Raw genomic sequence first — 16,771 nt, 5'->3', positions numbered from 1 at the left:
GTGTTGTCTATGGGCTCAGGTCCCGGAGGCCAAGCAGGGACAGTGGAGTCCAGGGAACACCCTCCTGACGGGCAGCGGCCTGGGGAGCCTTGTGTCTGGACTCACCAAGCCAACCCAGCCCTGGTGCTTTAGCTGTGGGTCATCTGGTCACCACTGCATCTTTTTTGCAGTTTATACCCTCAGTAACTGAGGGGAAACCAGTGTGATAGGGACGGGAATTCACTTGTGTATGAGCTGAAGCTTTGGCTCACCTCCTTCATTGTCACCTTAATGTCTCCTCTGACCTTTATGGCCACTATACCATGACCTACAAGAAGGTGGTATGGACTCATCCTATACCCCCTATACCTGCTGTTGGTTTCGGTTCGGCACCCAGGTTGTCAGAGTGGGGACACAAAGCACCTGGACAGGAGGGGGAGAAACAAGGTATCACCTCTTCTGGCCCAAAGATCTCAGACCAGTGGATGAACAAAGCTAACCATAGGCTGTTTAGACTGTTCTGAGCCTTTGCTCTAAAAAATGGAGGGTGTAAGGGGTGGAGAAGAGAAATGACCTCTGCTTGGAACTAGGGTTTGAGCTGAGAGGGAAGGGCATCCAGCACTTTGCAGAGTAAACAGCAGGAGCAAAGCCTAGGAGGGGCAGAGCAATGTGGAGGCACAATTTAGGAACTTACTAACTGCCGAGTGTACTGACTCTGCGAGGCCTGAACACCTCTCCTCACTTGTGTAGCAAACACTTACTGACCCTTTGCTAGGGTTACATTCTAAAGTCTGAATGCAAGATACCATTCTAAAGTCTGTATGTTGTCTACTGGTTGGACCCTCCTCATCTAGCAATCTCCATGTAGTCAGTGATGCAAGTCCTATAATTCCCATTTGTCAGATGGGGAGACTGAGGCACAGGGAGGTTAAGTAACATGCCCCAAATCACACAGCTTTACATGACCATGTCAGGATTTTCTTAAGTATACAATTCAATGATTGTTAGGCTTACTGACTTGTGCAACCGTCACCACAATTCGGTTTGAGAACCCTTCAGTTACCCCAAAACTTCCTTCATGAGGCAGAGCTGATATTTGAACCCCAAAGCCAGGCCCCAGAGACAACATTCTTAGCCAGCTTGCTGAATTAACTTAAGGAGAGGTGATTCAAAGGTGAACTTGACTTGAGGGACACCTGCCTGAGAACACACCCCTTCCACAACACACACACACACACACACACACACACACACACACACACACTGCTTTCCTAAGGGGAGACCTCAGAAATATCTTAGACCCTTCTCTGTATTTTTGGCTGCACTAATCAGGCTGCTGGTAGGGATCAGTCCCTCTGGTGAGTGAAGTGGAGGCATTGTTCCCTGTCACCTTCGGCCAGCTGCAGCCTTCACCAGCCTGGGCAAGGCTGAAGCCCAGGGGGCAGTTCCTCCCATTCCCAGGGCAGGGCTGGGCCTCTAGCTGACTCAGCTGACTCAGCCTGGTCGCACCCTGCACATGGAGGGGTGGAAAACAACATGCACCCAGTGGGATGTTCCCCCAGTGTTTCCGGGGTGTTCCCCAGGGTGCCAGTGGGTGTAGCCCAGGACATGTGCTAGGAGTTGGGAAAGGAGGGACCAGTGTTGGAGATTCTGTGATGGGATGAAGATACCAGACCTGTCTCTGTCTATAAAGTGAAGGCTAGCCACTCCCTGGGCCTTGGTTTTTTTTCTTCTATGAAATGGGGATGGTTTCTAGGTGGTCTGGAGAATGGCTGCTTGAGGTTTGTACATGGCAGTGGTTTGAAGACTCTTTAAAAGAAAAGCCCTAAAAGTAAGAATTGGCAAATTATAGACCTGGCTCAAATCTGGCCCCTGGCTTGTTTTCATGAATAAAGTTTTATTAAAACAGCCAGTCATGCCCATGATTTACATGTTGTCTGTGGCTGCTTTCATGATGCAGTGGCATTGTTACGTAGCCTCAGCAGAGACGGTATGGCTCACAAAGCCCAGGATATTTACTAGCTGGGCCTTCACAGAAAAAATAGGTTGACTACTGTATGATTTATTATGTTCGGGTCATTTCAACTCTGCGCTTCCTGCCCTTGCCAGCTTCAGCATCTCCTAACAATGCTGTAGACCAGAGGAAACTGAGGCCATCTTAAGGCCTTAAAGGGGCTGAGATTAGCATTCTATAGGATCCCTGAGTCCGCAGCATTCTCTGAGATGCTGGTGGTATTGGGCCCTAGACAACAGGGTGGGGGTAGTGTGAAGGAATGGAAGGGGGATATCAATCCAGAGGTGTAGAAGGGAAGGTGTGGAAGGTAACTCTCCACTCTGTGGCTATAGTATGTAAAAAATCTGTTTGCATAAGGGTAGGCTGGGTGCAGTGGGTAAAATGCAAACAGTCATGTGAAAGCGGTGACAGCTGCTTTTCTTTAAACAATTTCCTTGACATATATTCTAATAACTATTGGGAGAGCTTCACTTAATGCAGATGTAATCCTAATGAAGCCTCCTGCTCCCCATCCACCAGCCCACAGAGGGGTCTTAAAAGGCCACAGGATTGTTTTCGAAATGCTTGAGAAGGCAGAGATGTGGATCTTTGCAAATTCCGTGATCAGGGACGGGCTGCGGCAGCCAGAAACAAGGCTGTCTATCCTTCTGGAGTCCTCCCTTACTTCTTGGATGAATTAACCCACCTTCTTTATTCCCCACCATCTCACCCCATCCCAGCAAAGGGTCATCCTCTCTTTCTTGCCTTGTTCCTCCAAATGTAAATTGCTTATGTCACAACCACATAGGACACTTATTACAGATGCAGATTCCTGGGGTCCCACTTCCTGCAAGTCTAAATAAATGTGCAGGGACTGAAGCCAGCTCCTGGCCAGAGAACCCCAATGATCCCTAGGGTTGGCTGGTGGTTCTGGCGTCCCTGCTCCTGGGGGTCCGTGACCTTTTGTCTCAGGCCAGACTGAAAGGTAGGAAGTTGTGAATCCCTGGAGCTGAGCACCTAGTCACTGCCTGGGCCAGGCTGTCCCCGGCCTCCTGAGAGCTGCCTGGGCCTTGCAGGGGTGTGAAGGAGACTGCTGTTTCCTCCTGTCCCCTGGAGGTTCACTGCGGTTAGCTGGCAGGTCAGTGCACACATACTTACCCATTACCCAAGCTCCTTTCGTCCCTGTGGTTCAACTCCAGAAGGCCAGGGTCTCCCTTGACCACAGCAGACGAGCTCCAGGTTACGTACCCCTTCTCTCCAGCAGACACATGAGCAGCAGTAATAATATCATCATTATTATTATTATCAGTTATTTACTGACCCAAGCACCATGCTAAAAACTACATATGTTAGGGGCTCCTGGGTGGCTCAGTCGGCTAAGCATCTGCCTTCAACTCAGGTCATGATTCCAGGGTTCTGGGATCGAGCCCCACATTGGGCTTCCTGCTTGGAGGGAAACCTGTTTCCCCTCTCCCACTCCCCCTGCTTCTGTTCCCTCTCTCGCTGTGTCTCTCTCTGTCAAATAAATACAATCTTAAAAAAAAAAACAAAAAAAACAAAAAAACAACTCCATATGTTAACAGAGTCGAAAGGCTTGGGTAGGTGAAAAGACTCAGTCATTTCAGCTCAGGGCAGCTCAAATGCTGCCGTGCATCCAGTCGCCTGGGGCCTTGTTAAAATCAGATTCTGACGCAGTCCGTTCGGAATGGGGGGAGACTTCATTTCCAGCGGGTCCCCAGGTGAAGTCCTTGGGTGAGTCTGTACTCTGAGCAGTGCATCCTAACTAGAAAGCAGAGGGCCAGGTCCCGCCCCCAAGGCCCCAGCGCTCTGTCCCCACCGACTCCATCCCCCACCCCACCTCCCACCCCCTTCCGACTCTACCTGTGGCTTCCTGCTCAGGCCCAGCTCAACCTGCTGTGTCCCCTCTGCCCTTGGACAAAGGCCTCTCTCTGGTGCCTGGGTCAGACCTGCTGGGGCTTGCTGGGACAGACTGGCCTTTTCAGGTTTCTGTCATGTGGACCTGTTAATTAGCAAGGAAGGGCCTCATTAATGTCATTTGTGTGTTACCTTTGTGAGGCCCCCCTGCTGCTTCCCTGAAAGGCTGGGGCTCCTTAGTGACCAAGGACTGGATGCTTCATCTCTGTGGGGTAGAGATGGGGGGTCGATTTGGGGGTTCTGGCTTATTCTGTGTCAAGGCAACAAACTCCCTCAGCTACAGCCTCACCCCTCCGAAGCCCCTGGGATTAGACCCTGGGGCCAGTGCACTTGGGGGCCATTTGGAAGCTTCCAGCAATTTGGGGCCACATTTCATCACCCCAGCCCTCCTCATGTCCTTGCCAGCTCCTTTCCCTCTGATTGTGGGAGGCTTCCTGCAACATAGGAGTAATGGACCCCATAGGATAAGTGGGGAAACAAAGCCCCAGAAAGTGCCCCCAAATCCTCAGGCAACACACTGAGGAGCCACCGTGACCCCAGAGCTGATTCCTAGGTCCATTTGTTTCCTCTAGGGGGCACCCCATTCTGAGTGTCTGGGAAAACAGGAGATAGAGGGAAGAGGAGCCAGACCTCTTCATTATTTCCCCACTGTTCTGGTTGTGGTCAGAGGGTCCTAGAGTCAGGTTGCCTGGGCTTGAATCCTGGCCCCTTTCATTCACCAGCTGTGGGCCCTCGGGCAGGGACCTAACCTCTCTGAGCCTCAGTTTCTTCATCTGCAAAATGGGCATAATGAGAGGGCCTCTCCCAAGGTTTGTGAATGAGAATGCACAGAGCACTTCAAATCGCTCCAAGCTCGTAATACTTGCTTAATAGATGTTAGACATTTGCATTTTTATTATTAATTTTCTCTCTAGTTCAGACCTGTCTAGGATTTGGGGAAAGAGCTAAAGGACGGTCCCAAGCCTCAGCCTCCAAGGAGATCTGTGGCTGCTTTGTGGCTGGGCAAGGAGTTTCGACCCAGAACTCTCAGAGAAAAGAAATGCCAAAGACCCAGTGAGATGCTGCTCCTTTTGGCAAGAAGGGGAGGAAGGGAGGGCTGGGAGGGAGGCAGCAGCTGGGCCCAGCCCTCAGCTTCCCCAGAGCAGGCCACCCCACCCACCCACCCCACTACACTTACACACACACATACACCAAGAGAACCAGTTTGGGGAGAGGCAGCAAGCCGTGTGCCATATGTAAGGCACTCATCATTTGTGCCCAGAGCCCAGCATTGCAAGTCAGGCACACTGTTTGGGTCCTGGCACAGGGGCTGCTCTGTGACCTTGAGCCTGCCCCGCCTACGCGGCACCTCTGTCTTCCCATCTGCCAAGAGCAGCCCCAAATGTCCGCATTCAGAGTTCTCCCCGACATGAGAGCAAAGGGCCACCCGCCTCCCCATGGCTCACACACAGGGGCATAGCTATTTACCCTTAATTTGCTGTGTTTCGAGCTCATAGCCAAACCCTTGCCCAAGCAAGCTAAGGGGGGACAGAGGGAGCGCAATGATGAGGGCGGTGGCGATGATGATGGCTACTGAGCAGAAATTATCTGCTAGGCACTGTGCTCAGCTGTTGCATACTGTGTCTCTCACTCAGCCTCACCCAGCCCACCCCCCAAGTCGGGATCATCACCTACAGTTACAAAGATGAGGGCTAGCCTCCCAGAGACCTAGAAACATGCCCAAGGCCCTACAGTGAGTAAGTGATGGAGCCAGGACTGGAACCAGGCTCTGCTGATTCCTAAACCCACAGCCCGGGTCCCTGCACCACTTGCCGCACCCCACCCCCCACCCCGCCACCCAGCTGGGGAGGTGGGGCCTGAGGTCTGAGGGGATATCTTCCTGCTGAAACACGTGGGGCCACCAAGAGTTATTTTTGAACCGGGTTTCTGGATATGAGATAGGATTTACATGAACTGAGATCCTTGAGGAAACGTAAATGAAAAGCGGCCTTTGTTTCCCGTCCATCTGTGAGAGAGAAATGTAACCAAATGCAAAGGGATCCTGGGCACAGGCCTGTCAGGAAGAGGATTTCATTTGCAGGGGAAGCTGGGATTGTTTTAAAGATCGGGTCTGGGTATGGGGAGGCAGCTCTGAACTTCCTCCTCTCTTAATCACTGCGCTCGTTTGAGATGAGTTTGCCAGGCAGAGATGCTTGTTTGTGCCTTGACAGGGCTGTGGTCCACCTGGGGCTCCGGCTCTGCTCAGGCCCTGCCCCTGGTGCCTCCTAAGTCTACCTGGCTGCTGGAATGGCCCCAGGGTTTCCCGAAGATGCCCCCTTTCTCTAGAAGCTTCTAGGTCCCTGGTGGCTCTCTCCACTTCCCTGCCTCCTGAATCCTGCTGGGATGTTCCTGGTATCCCTCTGGGCCATATTGCAAGCTCGAGATCCCCCAAGGACTCTTCCAGTGGGCAAGGTGCCGAGTAAAAAGACAGATGCAGAGGGAGTTTCCAGGTTTCAGGGTGGGCTAGACAGTAGGCTGGGATCGTTTTTTATTGAGCAGCCTCACCGTGTCCTCAGAGGGTGAGAAGTTCAGCTTCCTCTTTATCACTCCCTCCACCTCCCTCACCTCCCTTTCCCTCCTCAAGATCTGGCCTGGCCCTCCTTTACCTCTTCGGGTGAGGAGGGGACTGCTTCTTAGGAAGCTCCATTCCAGCACCCCTGAGACTGTGACTGGAACCCAGTTTATTTACTTCCATGGGAAAAGCCCCAAGTTGGACTCTATTGTCTCTGTTTAATTTGGACCTTGATCTTGAGGGTTAGAAAGCCCCAGCCCTGACCTTGAACTCGTGGAGGACCCAGCTCATGGTGGTGGCCCCTCTTGCCTCACCTGATGGTGTGCTTCAGTCAGAAACTGAGCCCAGGCACGAGGGGCCCAGGGAAAGTCTGGCAGGTTCTAGCCACGCGTCTTTTTTGTTTTGTTTTTCTTTCTTCAAACGACATACATTTATTATCTGAAGTTCTGTCGGTCAGAAGTCTGACACTGAGCTCACAGGGCTAAAATTAATATGTCCATGAGACTCTGTTCCTTCCCAGAGGCTGTAGAGGAGAGTCTGTTTTCTCAGTTTTTTCCAGCTTCTAAGAGCCACCCACATTCCTTGGCTCGTGGCCCCTGCCATCTTGAGAGCCAGCAGGGGCCAGTGGACCGTTTCTCACCTCACACCGCTCTGACTCTGTCACCATACTCCCCCCTGCCCTGACCCAAGCCATGCCTCTTAGTCCTGGGGAGCCAAACTGAATTTCACAGAAGCGCCCTGGTGGGGAAAGAGCCACGGGGCCTCAAGCACCGCCTCTCGCCTCTGATTGCTTTCCCAGAGATGGACTGTATTTTTAGAAAGTGTTCCCTCGTTGAAAATGACCACAAACCAAAACGACAGTGCCTCCCAGTCAGGGCTGAGTCATGGGATCTATGAGGCAGTTAGAACTGTGGAATCTGTGAGGTGGTTAGAGCCCAAGCACCTGCATGCAAGTCAGATTGAGCTCTGCCCCCGCCTGGGCAAGCTTCCGCTCCCACCCCTCCCCAGAGCTACTCCAGGGCCGCAGCCAAGACTCTCTTACCCCCAAATAGCTCCCCACCCCGCCCCTAACCCCTAACCCCTCACCCTGTAAACAGCGGGATTAGGATTCCCTACTCTGGACAGGTCATGGTTCAGAGATCAGCCCTGCAGCAGAAATCCTGGCTTTAGTGGCTTCGGGCAAGTTCTTAGACCTCTCTCTGTCCTCATTTCCTCGTCTGTAAAATGGGGATGATGACTGTCCAATTGCAATGATGATTGTTCCAATTTAAAATGGAACTGTTTCAAAAATTAAGTGAATAGATAATGTGCAAGTCGCCTAGAACAGTGCCCGGCCCATTGAAAGTGCTCAGCAAGGGGCGCCTGGGTGGCTCAGTGGGTTAAAGCCTCTGCCTTTGGCTCGGATCATGATCCTAGGATCCTGGGATCGAGCCCCACATCGGGCTCTCTGCTCAGCAGGGAGCCTGCTTCCCCCCCCCCCCCACCGCCTGCCTCTCTGCCTACTTGTGATCTCTGTCCGTCAAATAATAAATAAAATCTTAAAAAAAAAAAATGCTCCATAAGTTTTACCCATTACTATATTATTACTGCCCCTGTGATCCCCTTGCCAGGGTGCTCCCTTCCAAAGGCACACGATAACACTAGCCATTGATGTTAGGACAATTTGCCTGTAGAAAGGAGGCCCCATAGATCTCAGCACTAATGCAGAGATGAGATGATTAGAGAAAAGGTCAGCCTGGGAGCCTGCCTCTCTTGCTATCTCTCCCCACCCCGGTCCTAGTAAGGGCCCAGCAGCCATTATCAGGCAAGTTGGATTTAGACTTCGGTGTCTGCACACCACTATCTGGGGAACATCCCAGGAGATCCTGGTGTCAACGTGCAAACCCTTAGAAGCCAGAGAGAATCAGGTGGGCCTTAGCAAGAGCCGTCGTTGTTGGGATTTCCCTGTTATCTTCCACTTTTGTGATTTCTGATTGGGCCAGATCTGCACTCCTATGCTTCCTGCACGCTCCCACCTCCCCACCCCCGCTCCCTGGCATCTTGATCTCCAGGCTCAGGTGAGGCACCTGGTAGGGACTGGGCAACCATGTCTTCCTGGAGTGCGCTAGGCAGGGCCCTGCTGGGAACTGGAGTTACTGGGGACTGTGGCACACACAGAGAACTTGTCCTTTTGGCCCCTTTTCAGAGGTGGAGATTCCTGAACGTTCCAGTCACTCTCTGCCTGGAGGGACAGCACACAAAGGGCTCTGGGTCCAGCTGCTGTGATGTTCTCAAGAGCCTTTATGTCACATTCAAAACCCTAGATTCTGACATAGAGGGGGGGTGTGGCTGTAAGTGTGGGAATTTGGGGTGAATGTGTTCTGATCTCAGGACTTCCCTTACAAGCCCAGTCTCTCTTGAATAAATCTTTTGGCTTTCTTGCAGTTTGCTCCTGGAGTCATGTGCAATGGGAAAAGTAATCATGATTTGTTCAATGTTCCAGTTATAGGATTCTGGTTTCTTGGGATTTTGACTTTTCTTCTCTTTTCCCTTTGGTTATAGAGGAACCAAAAGTCCCTCGTGCCCTGTTAAAGGGGTGAAAACCCTTCCTGCTTATGACCAACATAGTAGGAAGTCCACAGTGACCCCTGCTCAGGGGAAGGCCTGCTTCTCCCTCTCCCTCTGTCTCTCCTCCTGCTTGTGCTCTCTATCTCCAATAAATAAATAAAATCTTGAAAGCAAGAAAGCAAGCAAGCAAGCAAGCCCAGAATACAGACCCAGTAACTAGAGAAAGAGAAGAGTCTTTGTATCATCCTCCTACAGGGGAAGTGACCACATTTGCTGAGCTCTTACTATGTGTGGGCCACACTAACTCCTCACAACAGTCCTATAAGGTTAGCACTAATATCACTCCCATTGTACAGATAGGAAAACTGAGGCCCAGAGAGGTTACATGACACTGCCAGTAAGTAGCCAAGCTCGGATTTGTGCTAGGTCACATGGACCCTACTATCCCATTCTTTCGGCTCTGCCTTCAAGGGTACAATGAAGGGGAGCCATGCTCACAAACATTGATGGTTTCAGGGACTAGGGAAATCTTGAGTTAGAAGAGTCCAGAAGGTGGGGGCTGAGCCACTGGGGGCAGCAGGTGACCTCATCTTCTCTGCTTGTTCCAGATTAGAAATTCAAACACTTGAGAGAAAAGCCACCTTGCGTTCCTCCCTCGCTCAGAGATAAGCTTTAACTGGGGCATTGGTCACAATCTCAGGGCCCCTAAAGGAGGGACGACTTGTCGAAGTGTAGACTCAGGAGCTTTCCGGGAATCAGGAGGAACATGCTGCTGGGGCAAGCTGGGAACGCTGCAGGAGGCCCCAGGAAACAGCCCCCTGGCATCGCTCCCAACCCCACTGCAGTGGGCCCCCTGAGCACCCACCCCATTGACAGGATCTTATTGTGTAAGAGCCGAGGAGCTGAGTCAGATGGGCCAACCACAGGGCCTGGCTCTCCTCCCTCGGAACTGCGGGGTAGATTAACTCAGTCATCGCACATGCCTTTGATCTCCAGCTCATGGTCTCCTGCATTTGTCTCCCCCAGGTGCTATCTATTATGGAGACAATCGGTTTGACTCTGTGAGTGAGTCAGGAACAGCCACACTGAAAGCTCGGCCAAGAGTCCGGCCCCTCCTGACCTTCCTTCCACTGGTAAGTACGGTTCTGGACTGCGGTCTGGGGGTCGGCTCTGGTTGGGCCACCTCGGCTGCCATAAAGGAGGCAGCCCCTGCTGCCCTAGCCCTAGTGGACATCTCAGCTTCTGCTCATTCCCTTCCTTCCTGAAGCCAACCCAGGGTGGCTTCTGGGAGGAAGCATGGCTGAGACTCATGGCAGAAAGGCTGAGGCTAAGGGTGTCAGCTCCTCCAAGTTGAAACCCAAGGAGAGGTTCTGGGGATCTTGTATGCAAAGGCAACGCAGTGATGGGTCCCTCTAGCGAAGTATGATTCTTGTCCCTGTTCTGCAAGCACTGACCACTGCCTGCTCTGTGCCAGGCCTTGCACTGGACACGGATACACAGAGAGGACAGAGCCCACACTGCTGCTCTCAGGGAAGGACAGGAGTGAGTAAACAGACTGTTGGAACATAACTCAGAGCACCGGCAGCCAATCTGGCCACAGAGGTGGTCAGGAAGGCTTCCTGGAAGAGGGTTACAACTGAGCTGTCTCAAAGGACAAATAGCTGTGATCCCTGGGAGAAGTGCATTTGGGACTGAAACTGCAGGAAACCAAAATCTCCCTTCTGGAGCCATGGTTGGGCTTTTGTTTTTTGGCAAGGGACACAAACTCAACATCACTGCTCTCTGACAGGTTCTGTTGACTGTGAGACACGTTCTGGGGTTTTCTGGGACAGTGTGGACCAGTGCTATCTGACAGAAATACAATGCAAGCCTCATATGTCATTTAAAATTTTCTAGTAGCCACATTGAAAGTACATAGAAATAGGCAAGGTTCATTTTAATAATACGTTACTTAATTCAACATATTCGAAAGATTATTATTTCAACATTAAATTGATGTTAAAAAAATACTGCTGAGCTGTTTGACATTCAGATGAGAAAGTCAGATTAGAAATTCCAGAAAGGGAATTTTTCATGCTAAGTCTTTGACATCTGAAGTACTGTACTTACATATACATCCCTGATGAGTGACATTCACTGTGGCCAGTGGCTCCGGGACTGCTTCGCCAAGGTCTAGAGCCTAGATTCTAGGTTCAGGCTTGTCTGTCTGGTTCCTGGCTGGGACAATATTATGATTGGCGTCCATGAGGATTTGTGCCCTCTGGTCGCTAGCGCTGTTTGGCACAACCACCTCCCTCTCCGTCACTTGATTTTATTTATTTATTTATTTATTTTGGTTTGTCCAACCTCACCAAGACCCTGAGATTCTAGATGGGAGACATGGAGTCTTCTATTCTGGCTGCATTCCCCAAGGCCCGGAGGTGGAGGGCTGAGCTCACAGACCTCTGGGAATGCAACTTCACCCTGTTTTCTGCTTATAAAAGCAACTCATGGTGGCTCAGTCAGTTAAGCATTCGACTCTAGATTTTGGCTCAGGTCATGATCTCAGAGACCTGAGATGGAGCCCCACATCCAACTCTGTGCTGGGCGTGAAGCCTGCTTAAGGTTTTTTGTCTTTCCCTCTCCCTCTGCCCCTCCCCTCCCCCCTTACACACACTCTCTCTCATAAAAATACATGCATACATTCATACATACATACAATAAATACAATAAAAAAATAAATAAAAGCAACTTGTGGAAATTATAGGCAAATATAGGAAGTACGATGCCACCAACAAAAAGGTAAGAAGCAAATGAGCCAGCCCCTAACTTTATTTCCAGAGATGTATAAAAGTGTTACAGGGGTCATTGCGGCCACGAAATAATTTTGAGATCTTCTATTGCTGAAGGTGAATTAGATTCTCTCTCTTCAGCCACTCCCAAGACACACACTCAGAATTATAGTGGCGTGGGCCCAGGGTTGACCCACCCGCACTGTTCTGCTCTTTCAGATAGGGCCCTTGCCCCTGGAGTGGCTCCAGCCGCTGTAGGGTTAGTTCCTGCCACCCTGCCATGCAGCCGTGTTTGCTCGGATTGGCTGAAATGGATATGTTCTGCCCCACCCACCCCCTTGGGTCCCTGCCGTAATTAGGGCCTGTCCCAGCTTTCCTGCCTTACCTCTTCTGGTTGGAGCCCTTCCCTAGAACACAGGCAGACTAGGCAGAAGGGGTGGTGGGTGTGGTGGAGACACTGGAATGGGCTTGGCTGGCAGATCAGGCCTGGAGATCCAAGACTGCCTTTGGGGGGGCCAGTCCTCCAGGCCAGGCTCCAAGCCAGTCAGGAGATGGGGGCTTCTCCCCAGGCAGTCCACCTTGCGGCTTGCAGGGTCCCATCCAGTGGCATGGCCCTGAGATCGTGGCACACACAGACAGAGCACTCACTCTGTGTTGGGCACCATTCCAGGTGTCTCTGGTGTGTTAACAGAGTCCACAGAGCCGCCTTGTCAGGAAGGTGCTGTTACTAATTCTCAGATGGAGGAATTGGAGCACAGAATGGGAGAGTAACTTGCTTAAGGTCACACAGCTCCTAAGTGGTCCAGCTGGGATTTGGAGCCCCACAGCCAGGCTCCAGGGTTCAAGTTCTATTCAGGCCCTCCTATGCTCCCTTCCATGCACAATCTAGAAGCTTTTCTCTTCTCTTCCAGCACCAGCCTGCAGAAACACCTACATCTCTCTCGTCTGCCTCTCCGAAGCCCTCTGTCCAACGGCGGAGGCTTGCTGGATACCAGGGCCTCTTGCCTCTTTGGGGTCATAGACCCCTTTGAGACCCCGATGAGGCTATAAGCCATATCTATGCAGTTTTGCTTACAATTTCAGCAGAGGCCCCTCTCAGGTCCCCAGAAGCCCACCTATGATGGGCCTTTAGATCAGGAACCCTTGGCCCGACGGTTCATATCCTGGGGACATCCCTGTGCTCCTGATTCAGGTCATAAGATACACAGCCGCCTCAGTATCCTTCATCACCTGGGTTGAGGGGAATCTGACTCCTCTCCCTTAGGCTCTGGGCCAGGTCTTTACTTTCTTCCATCTGGGGCAGGAGGCTGGGAGAATGAGAAGCAGGAGGACAGAAGCTCCCTGTGGGTGTGGGTTCACGCATAAATACACACTCGGGCACAGCCCGCCCCCACAGCCTGCCAAGTTAGGGTGGGTGGGAAGCTGGGCCCGTGCCCAAGCCCTGGCTGACATTGTCCTGGCCAGGCGGGTCTCACCCCTCCCTGTCCTCCCTTCCCATACCATACTCAGCCACCTCCTAGGCCATGCTTCCCTGGGGCAGGGGCGGTGCTGGGCAGCAGTGTCCCAAGAAACCAGGTGACAGGCCCAGTGAGGCCCATGTTCTTCCTCGAGCTTTGCAGGCACCCTCACTGTCAGCTTTTTACCCCAGCCTTCAAAGGGCTGGATGCAAGGTGGGGAGGGCGACAGGAGGCAGCGCGAGGCAAGGGCAGATGCTTCTGACCACTTCCTGGAGCCTCCTCACTAGAGCTGAGGTAGAAGGACGGAGAACTAAGAGATACTTTCTCAGGCAGCTGGCAGCCAAAGGCCAGGGCTGAAAAGAACCTCTGCATCCCCCCTGTGACTGGGATGGGACCCAAGTGGCCCTCAGGGAGCTGACAGGGCAGCCCTTCCTCTCCCCAGGCCCCTGGGTCCCCACCCATTCAGGGGGGTTACACCAGATGGTCCTTTTGGGTCTCCCTAGCTGTGACTGTCTGTGTTATATAAGTCCTAATGGAGAGGCAGGAAGCCCCTACAAGAAGCCAGGCCCCTCACAACACCCAGATCACTCACTGCTTGAGCTATCTTTCCATAGCTGCCATGGGTTGCCTTCCAGCCCCCCTACTTCCTGCTCCGAGAGCTAAGAGGAGCTGGATCGGAATCACCAAACTTCTGAACTGGGGAGGACCTTGGTGCTCATTAGGATGAGAAAAACCAGGCCTGGGGAGGGAAGGGTCTAGGTTACCCAGCTCAGTAGAGGCAGAGACGGGACCAGAGCCCGGGTTTCCTCCCAGGCCAGAACGGTCCACACCACTGAGGGCCTGGGCTGAGTGGAGGAAGGATCCTTTCTCTCCACTTACTGCTGCTACCCCTGAGGGGAGGCCGGGCCCAAGGCTCAAGCCAGAGCTTGCCCAAGCTTTCCAGAGCTGAGCTGATCAAACAGCCAGTAGTAGGAAGCTTGTCCTTCTCTCTGGGGCTCCCTCTTGCCCTCCCCTGCTCTGAATCAAACCATACCCAGGGTGACGCATGTGAGGAATTAACAGTTAAATGCCAATGTGGCAAATATAGGGAAACTGGCCGGACAGGTCCCTAGGGGTGCCCCAGGCGGTGAGAGCTCCCTGGGTCACCCCACCCTGTGAGTCAGGCAATCCTGGCTCTGCCTGGGGAGGTGGCAGGCTGGACTGGGGGCAGGAAGCTCCATGGGCTCTGGTTCCCTCCCCCTATTCCTCCATGCCTGGAAACTCAAAGTCCGCTGGGTTTATGCTTTCCGCTCGACCCCCTCTTAGCTCATCTCTGAATTCAAACTCCACGCTCCCTTTGGGGTTGGGGTTTGAACTTCTTAGGATGAACCAAGCAGGGCAGTCATTGTTGGTTTTTGACTGATTCATGTGGCTGACATTGGCTGGAAGGGCTGCGGGGTGAGGGAGCATTGTGTGTTCCTGTGGGGGTGGGTGTCAGAGGCCCGAAACAAGATGGAGTCCGCATGGAAGCCCGCTGCCTGCTCTATGCACTGGCTTTTTCCCTCACCGTGAGGGCCTCACTCTGAAGCTCTACACCTTCATCCTACCCACATGCATCTCCCCCTTGACCACACTATGGGCTCCGGGATATGCGTACCCCCAGCTTGGGCTGCACTCAGGAGGACTAACTGCGGAAGAAGCTCTAGAAATGGGCTCAGGACCATTGAAGCAGGGGCTTCAATTCTAGGGGCCTTGGTGCCTGGAGCAAGGTCAAGAAGGGGGTGGTATGGGCTCTAAGAGCATGTCCCCTTGATCCCATAGACTCTTTACCCCCTAGGGAACCAGAGCAGGGCCCTCAGGACACAGAGGCAGGGGCGGGGCCCTGCGTTCAAGAGCGGTCTGAGATAGCAGGTGGGTTCGGAGGAACATGGCCTCATTAGTGAAGATTCTGCTCTGACCTCCAAGAGTGTTTGAACTGTGACAAAGGGTGGAGGAAGAAATCAAGGTGTTTGATAAAATGCTCACTGGCTCCCCACTTTAGAGAAGCTGCTCTGTGGAGAACACATAGTTTCTTTTCTTAAACTTCTACCTCCTGCTCCTGGCCAGCTCCCCTCACACTGCTCTTCAAACCCAAGCGACACCTAGTTGGGCTTCACCCAGCTGGGGACTTTGGAAGGGTTCCCTTGTGGCTTTCACTCTAGGGTTCCATCCCCTGCTCCCCCAGCCTACAGTGATTTCCCCCAATCATAGCCAATTCTAAATCTGCTTAAGAGTCATTTACTTTACCCCCTGCAGCTCTGTGCCCCATCCTGAGGTGCCCCAGCCAAGCTCCAGGAGCAATCTGGTGAGGAGGCTTGCATTCCACAATGTGCGGCTAAGACTCAGAGTTGGCCCACACCCAAGGTCAACCATGTGTTGCCCGTTGGCCCAACCCCTGGTGACCCACCCTTGGGGTTTGGCTGGACTTTGAGGAATCCCAGGCATGAGGATGTCCCAGGCATGTGTGTCCCAGGCATGAGGAGGCCAGGAGGGTAGGGCTGGAGCCATCACTGGAGTGAGTCCTGTCCCCCTGAGCCCATGGTGGGACTCTGACCACCTAAAATTCTTTTTTTTTTTTTTTTTTTTTTTTTTTTTTTTAAAGATTTTATTTATTTATTTGACAGAGAGAAATCACGAGTAGACGGAGAGGCAGGCAGAGAGAGAGAGGGAAGCAGGCTCCCTGCTGAGCAGAGAGCCCGATGTGGGGCTCGATCCCAGGACCCCGAGATCATGACCTGAGCCGAAGGCAGCGGCTTAACCCACTGAGCCACCCAGGTGCCCCGCCTAAAATTCTAAGAGGAACATAACCTCCCCTCAAATAGTGAGGGTTTTCCACCTTTCCTCCTTCTCCTCAACTCTGAAATGTGTGTAGTCAAAAGGCAGGGATTTTTAGTGACCTGGTCCTGACCATAGGGAAGCGTCTATCTTTTCAGCTTCAACCAGAGACAACAAACTAGAGGCCATGCCATGGAGCAGTCTCCAAGTTCTTGGAGACTTGGAGACATTGCTAACCACTGCACTGCGTTAGGACCTGAGGGAGGCCCAGGGGCGGGGGTGAATGACCTTTCTCGAGTGCTAACTCTGCAAGATCTCTTTAAGTATGTGGTGACCTCTGGTGTCCTAACAAGCCTAAGGCCAGTGAGATCATCCCCATTTTACAAATGAGAAAACTGAGACTCAGAAGGCAAGAGAGGGGCACACTTGAGCACTGACCATGTGTCACATACTGTATTTCATTCCTTTGAGACGATAGAGTTAAATTAAGACTGCCAGTCTGGTTTGACTCCAAAGTTCATGTTATATTGTTTGTTTTCTTTTGTTTTGTTTGTTTGTTTGTTTTCTATTTTTTACGTAGACCCAACATGGGGTTTGAGGCTCTATCAACTGAGCCAGCCAGGTGCCCCAAGTTCATATTTAAAAAAAATAATAATAACTATTGTATTGTGTTTTTTTTCCAATTATGAAGGACACAGACGTTCATTGTTAAGAACTGAGAATTAGAGACACGTATAAGGAAGAA

The 16,771-nt window shown here is 52.0% G+C and overlaps 1 protein-coding gene across 1 annotated transcript in view; it reads left to right on the top strand.

Annotated features, from left to right (window-relative positions):
- Positions 1 to 16,771, top strand: part of LOC309865956 (uncharacterized protein C6orf132) — a gene marked incomplete at its 5' end in the record, with an annotated part of 33,841 nt that overhangs the window by 674 nt on the left and 16,396 nt on the right. The window contains one exon of the mRNA XM_082733031.1: positions 10,032 to 10,138. Coding sequence (XP_082589157.1) covers positions 10,032 to 10,138 — 107 coding nt within the window. The remainder of the gene's footprint in view (positions 1 to 10,031; positions 10,139 to 16,771) is intronic.

Source organism: Mustela nivalis (genome assembly GCF_964662115.1).
Source record: "Mustela nivalis genome assembly, chromosome: 5".
NCBI classification, from domain to species: Eukaryota; Metazoa; Chordata; class Mammalia; order Carnivora; family Mustelidae; genus Mustela; species Mustela nivalis.
Note: the sequence above shows the minus strand (reverse complement) of the source record. Positions and strands in the feature narration are given on the sequence as shown.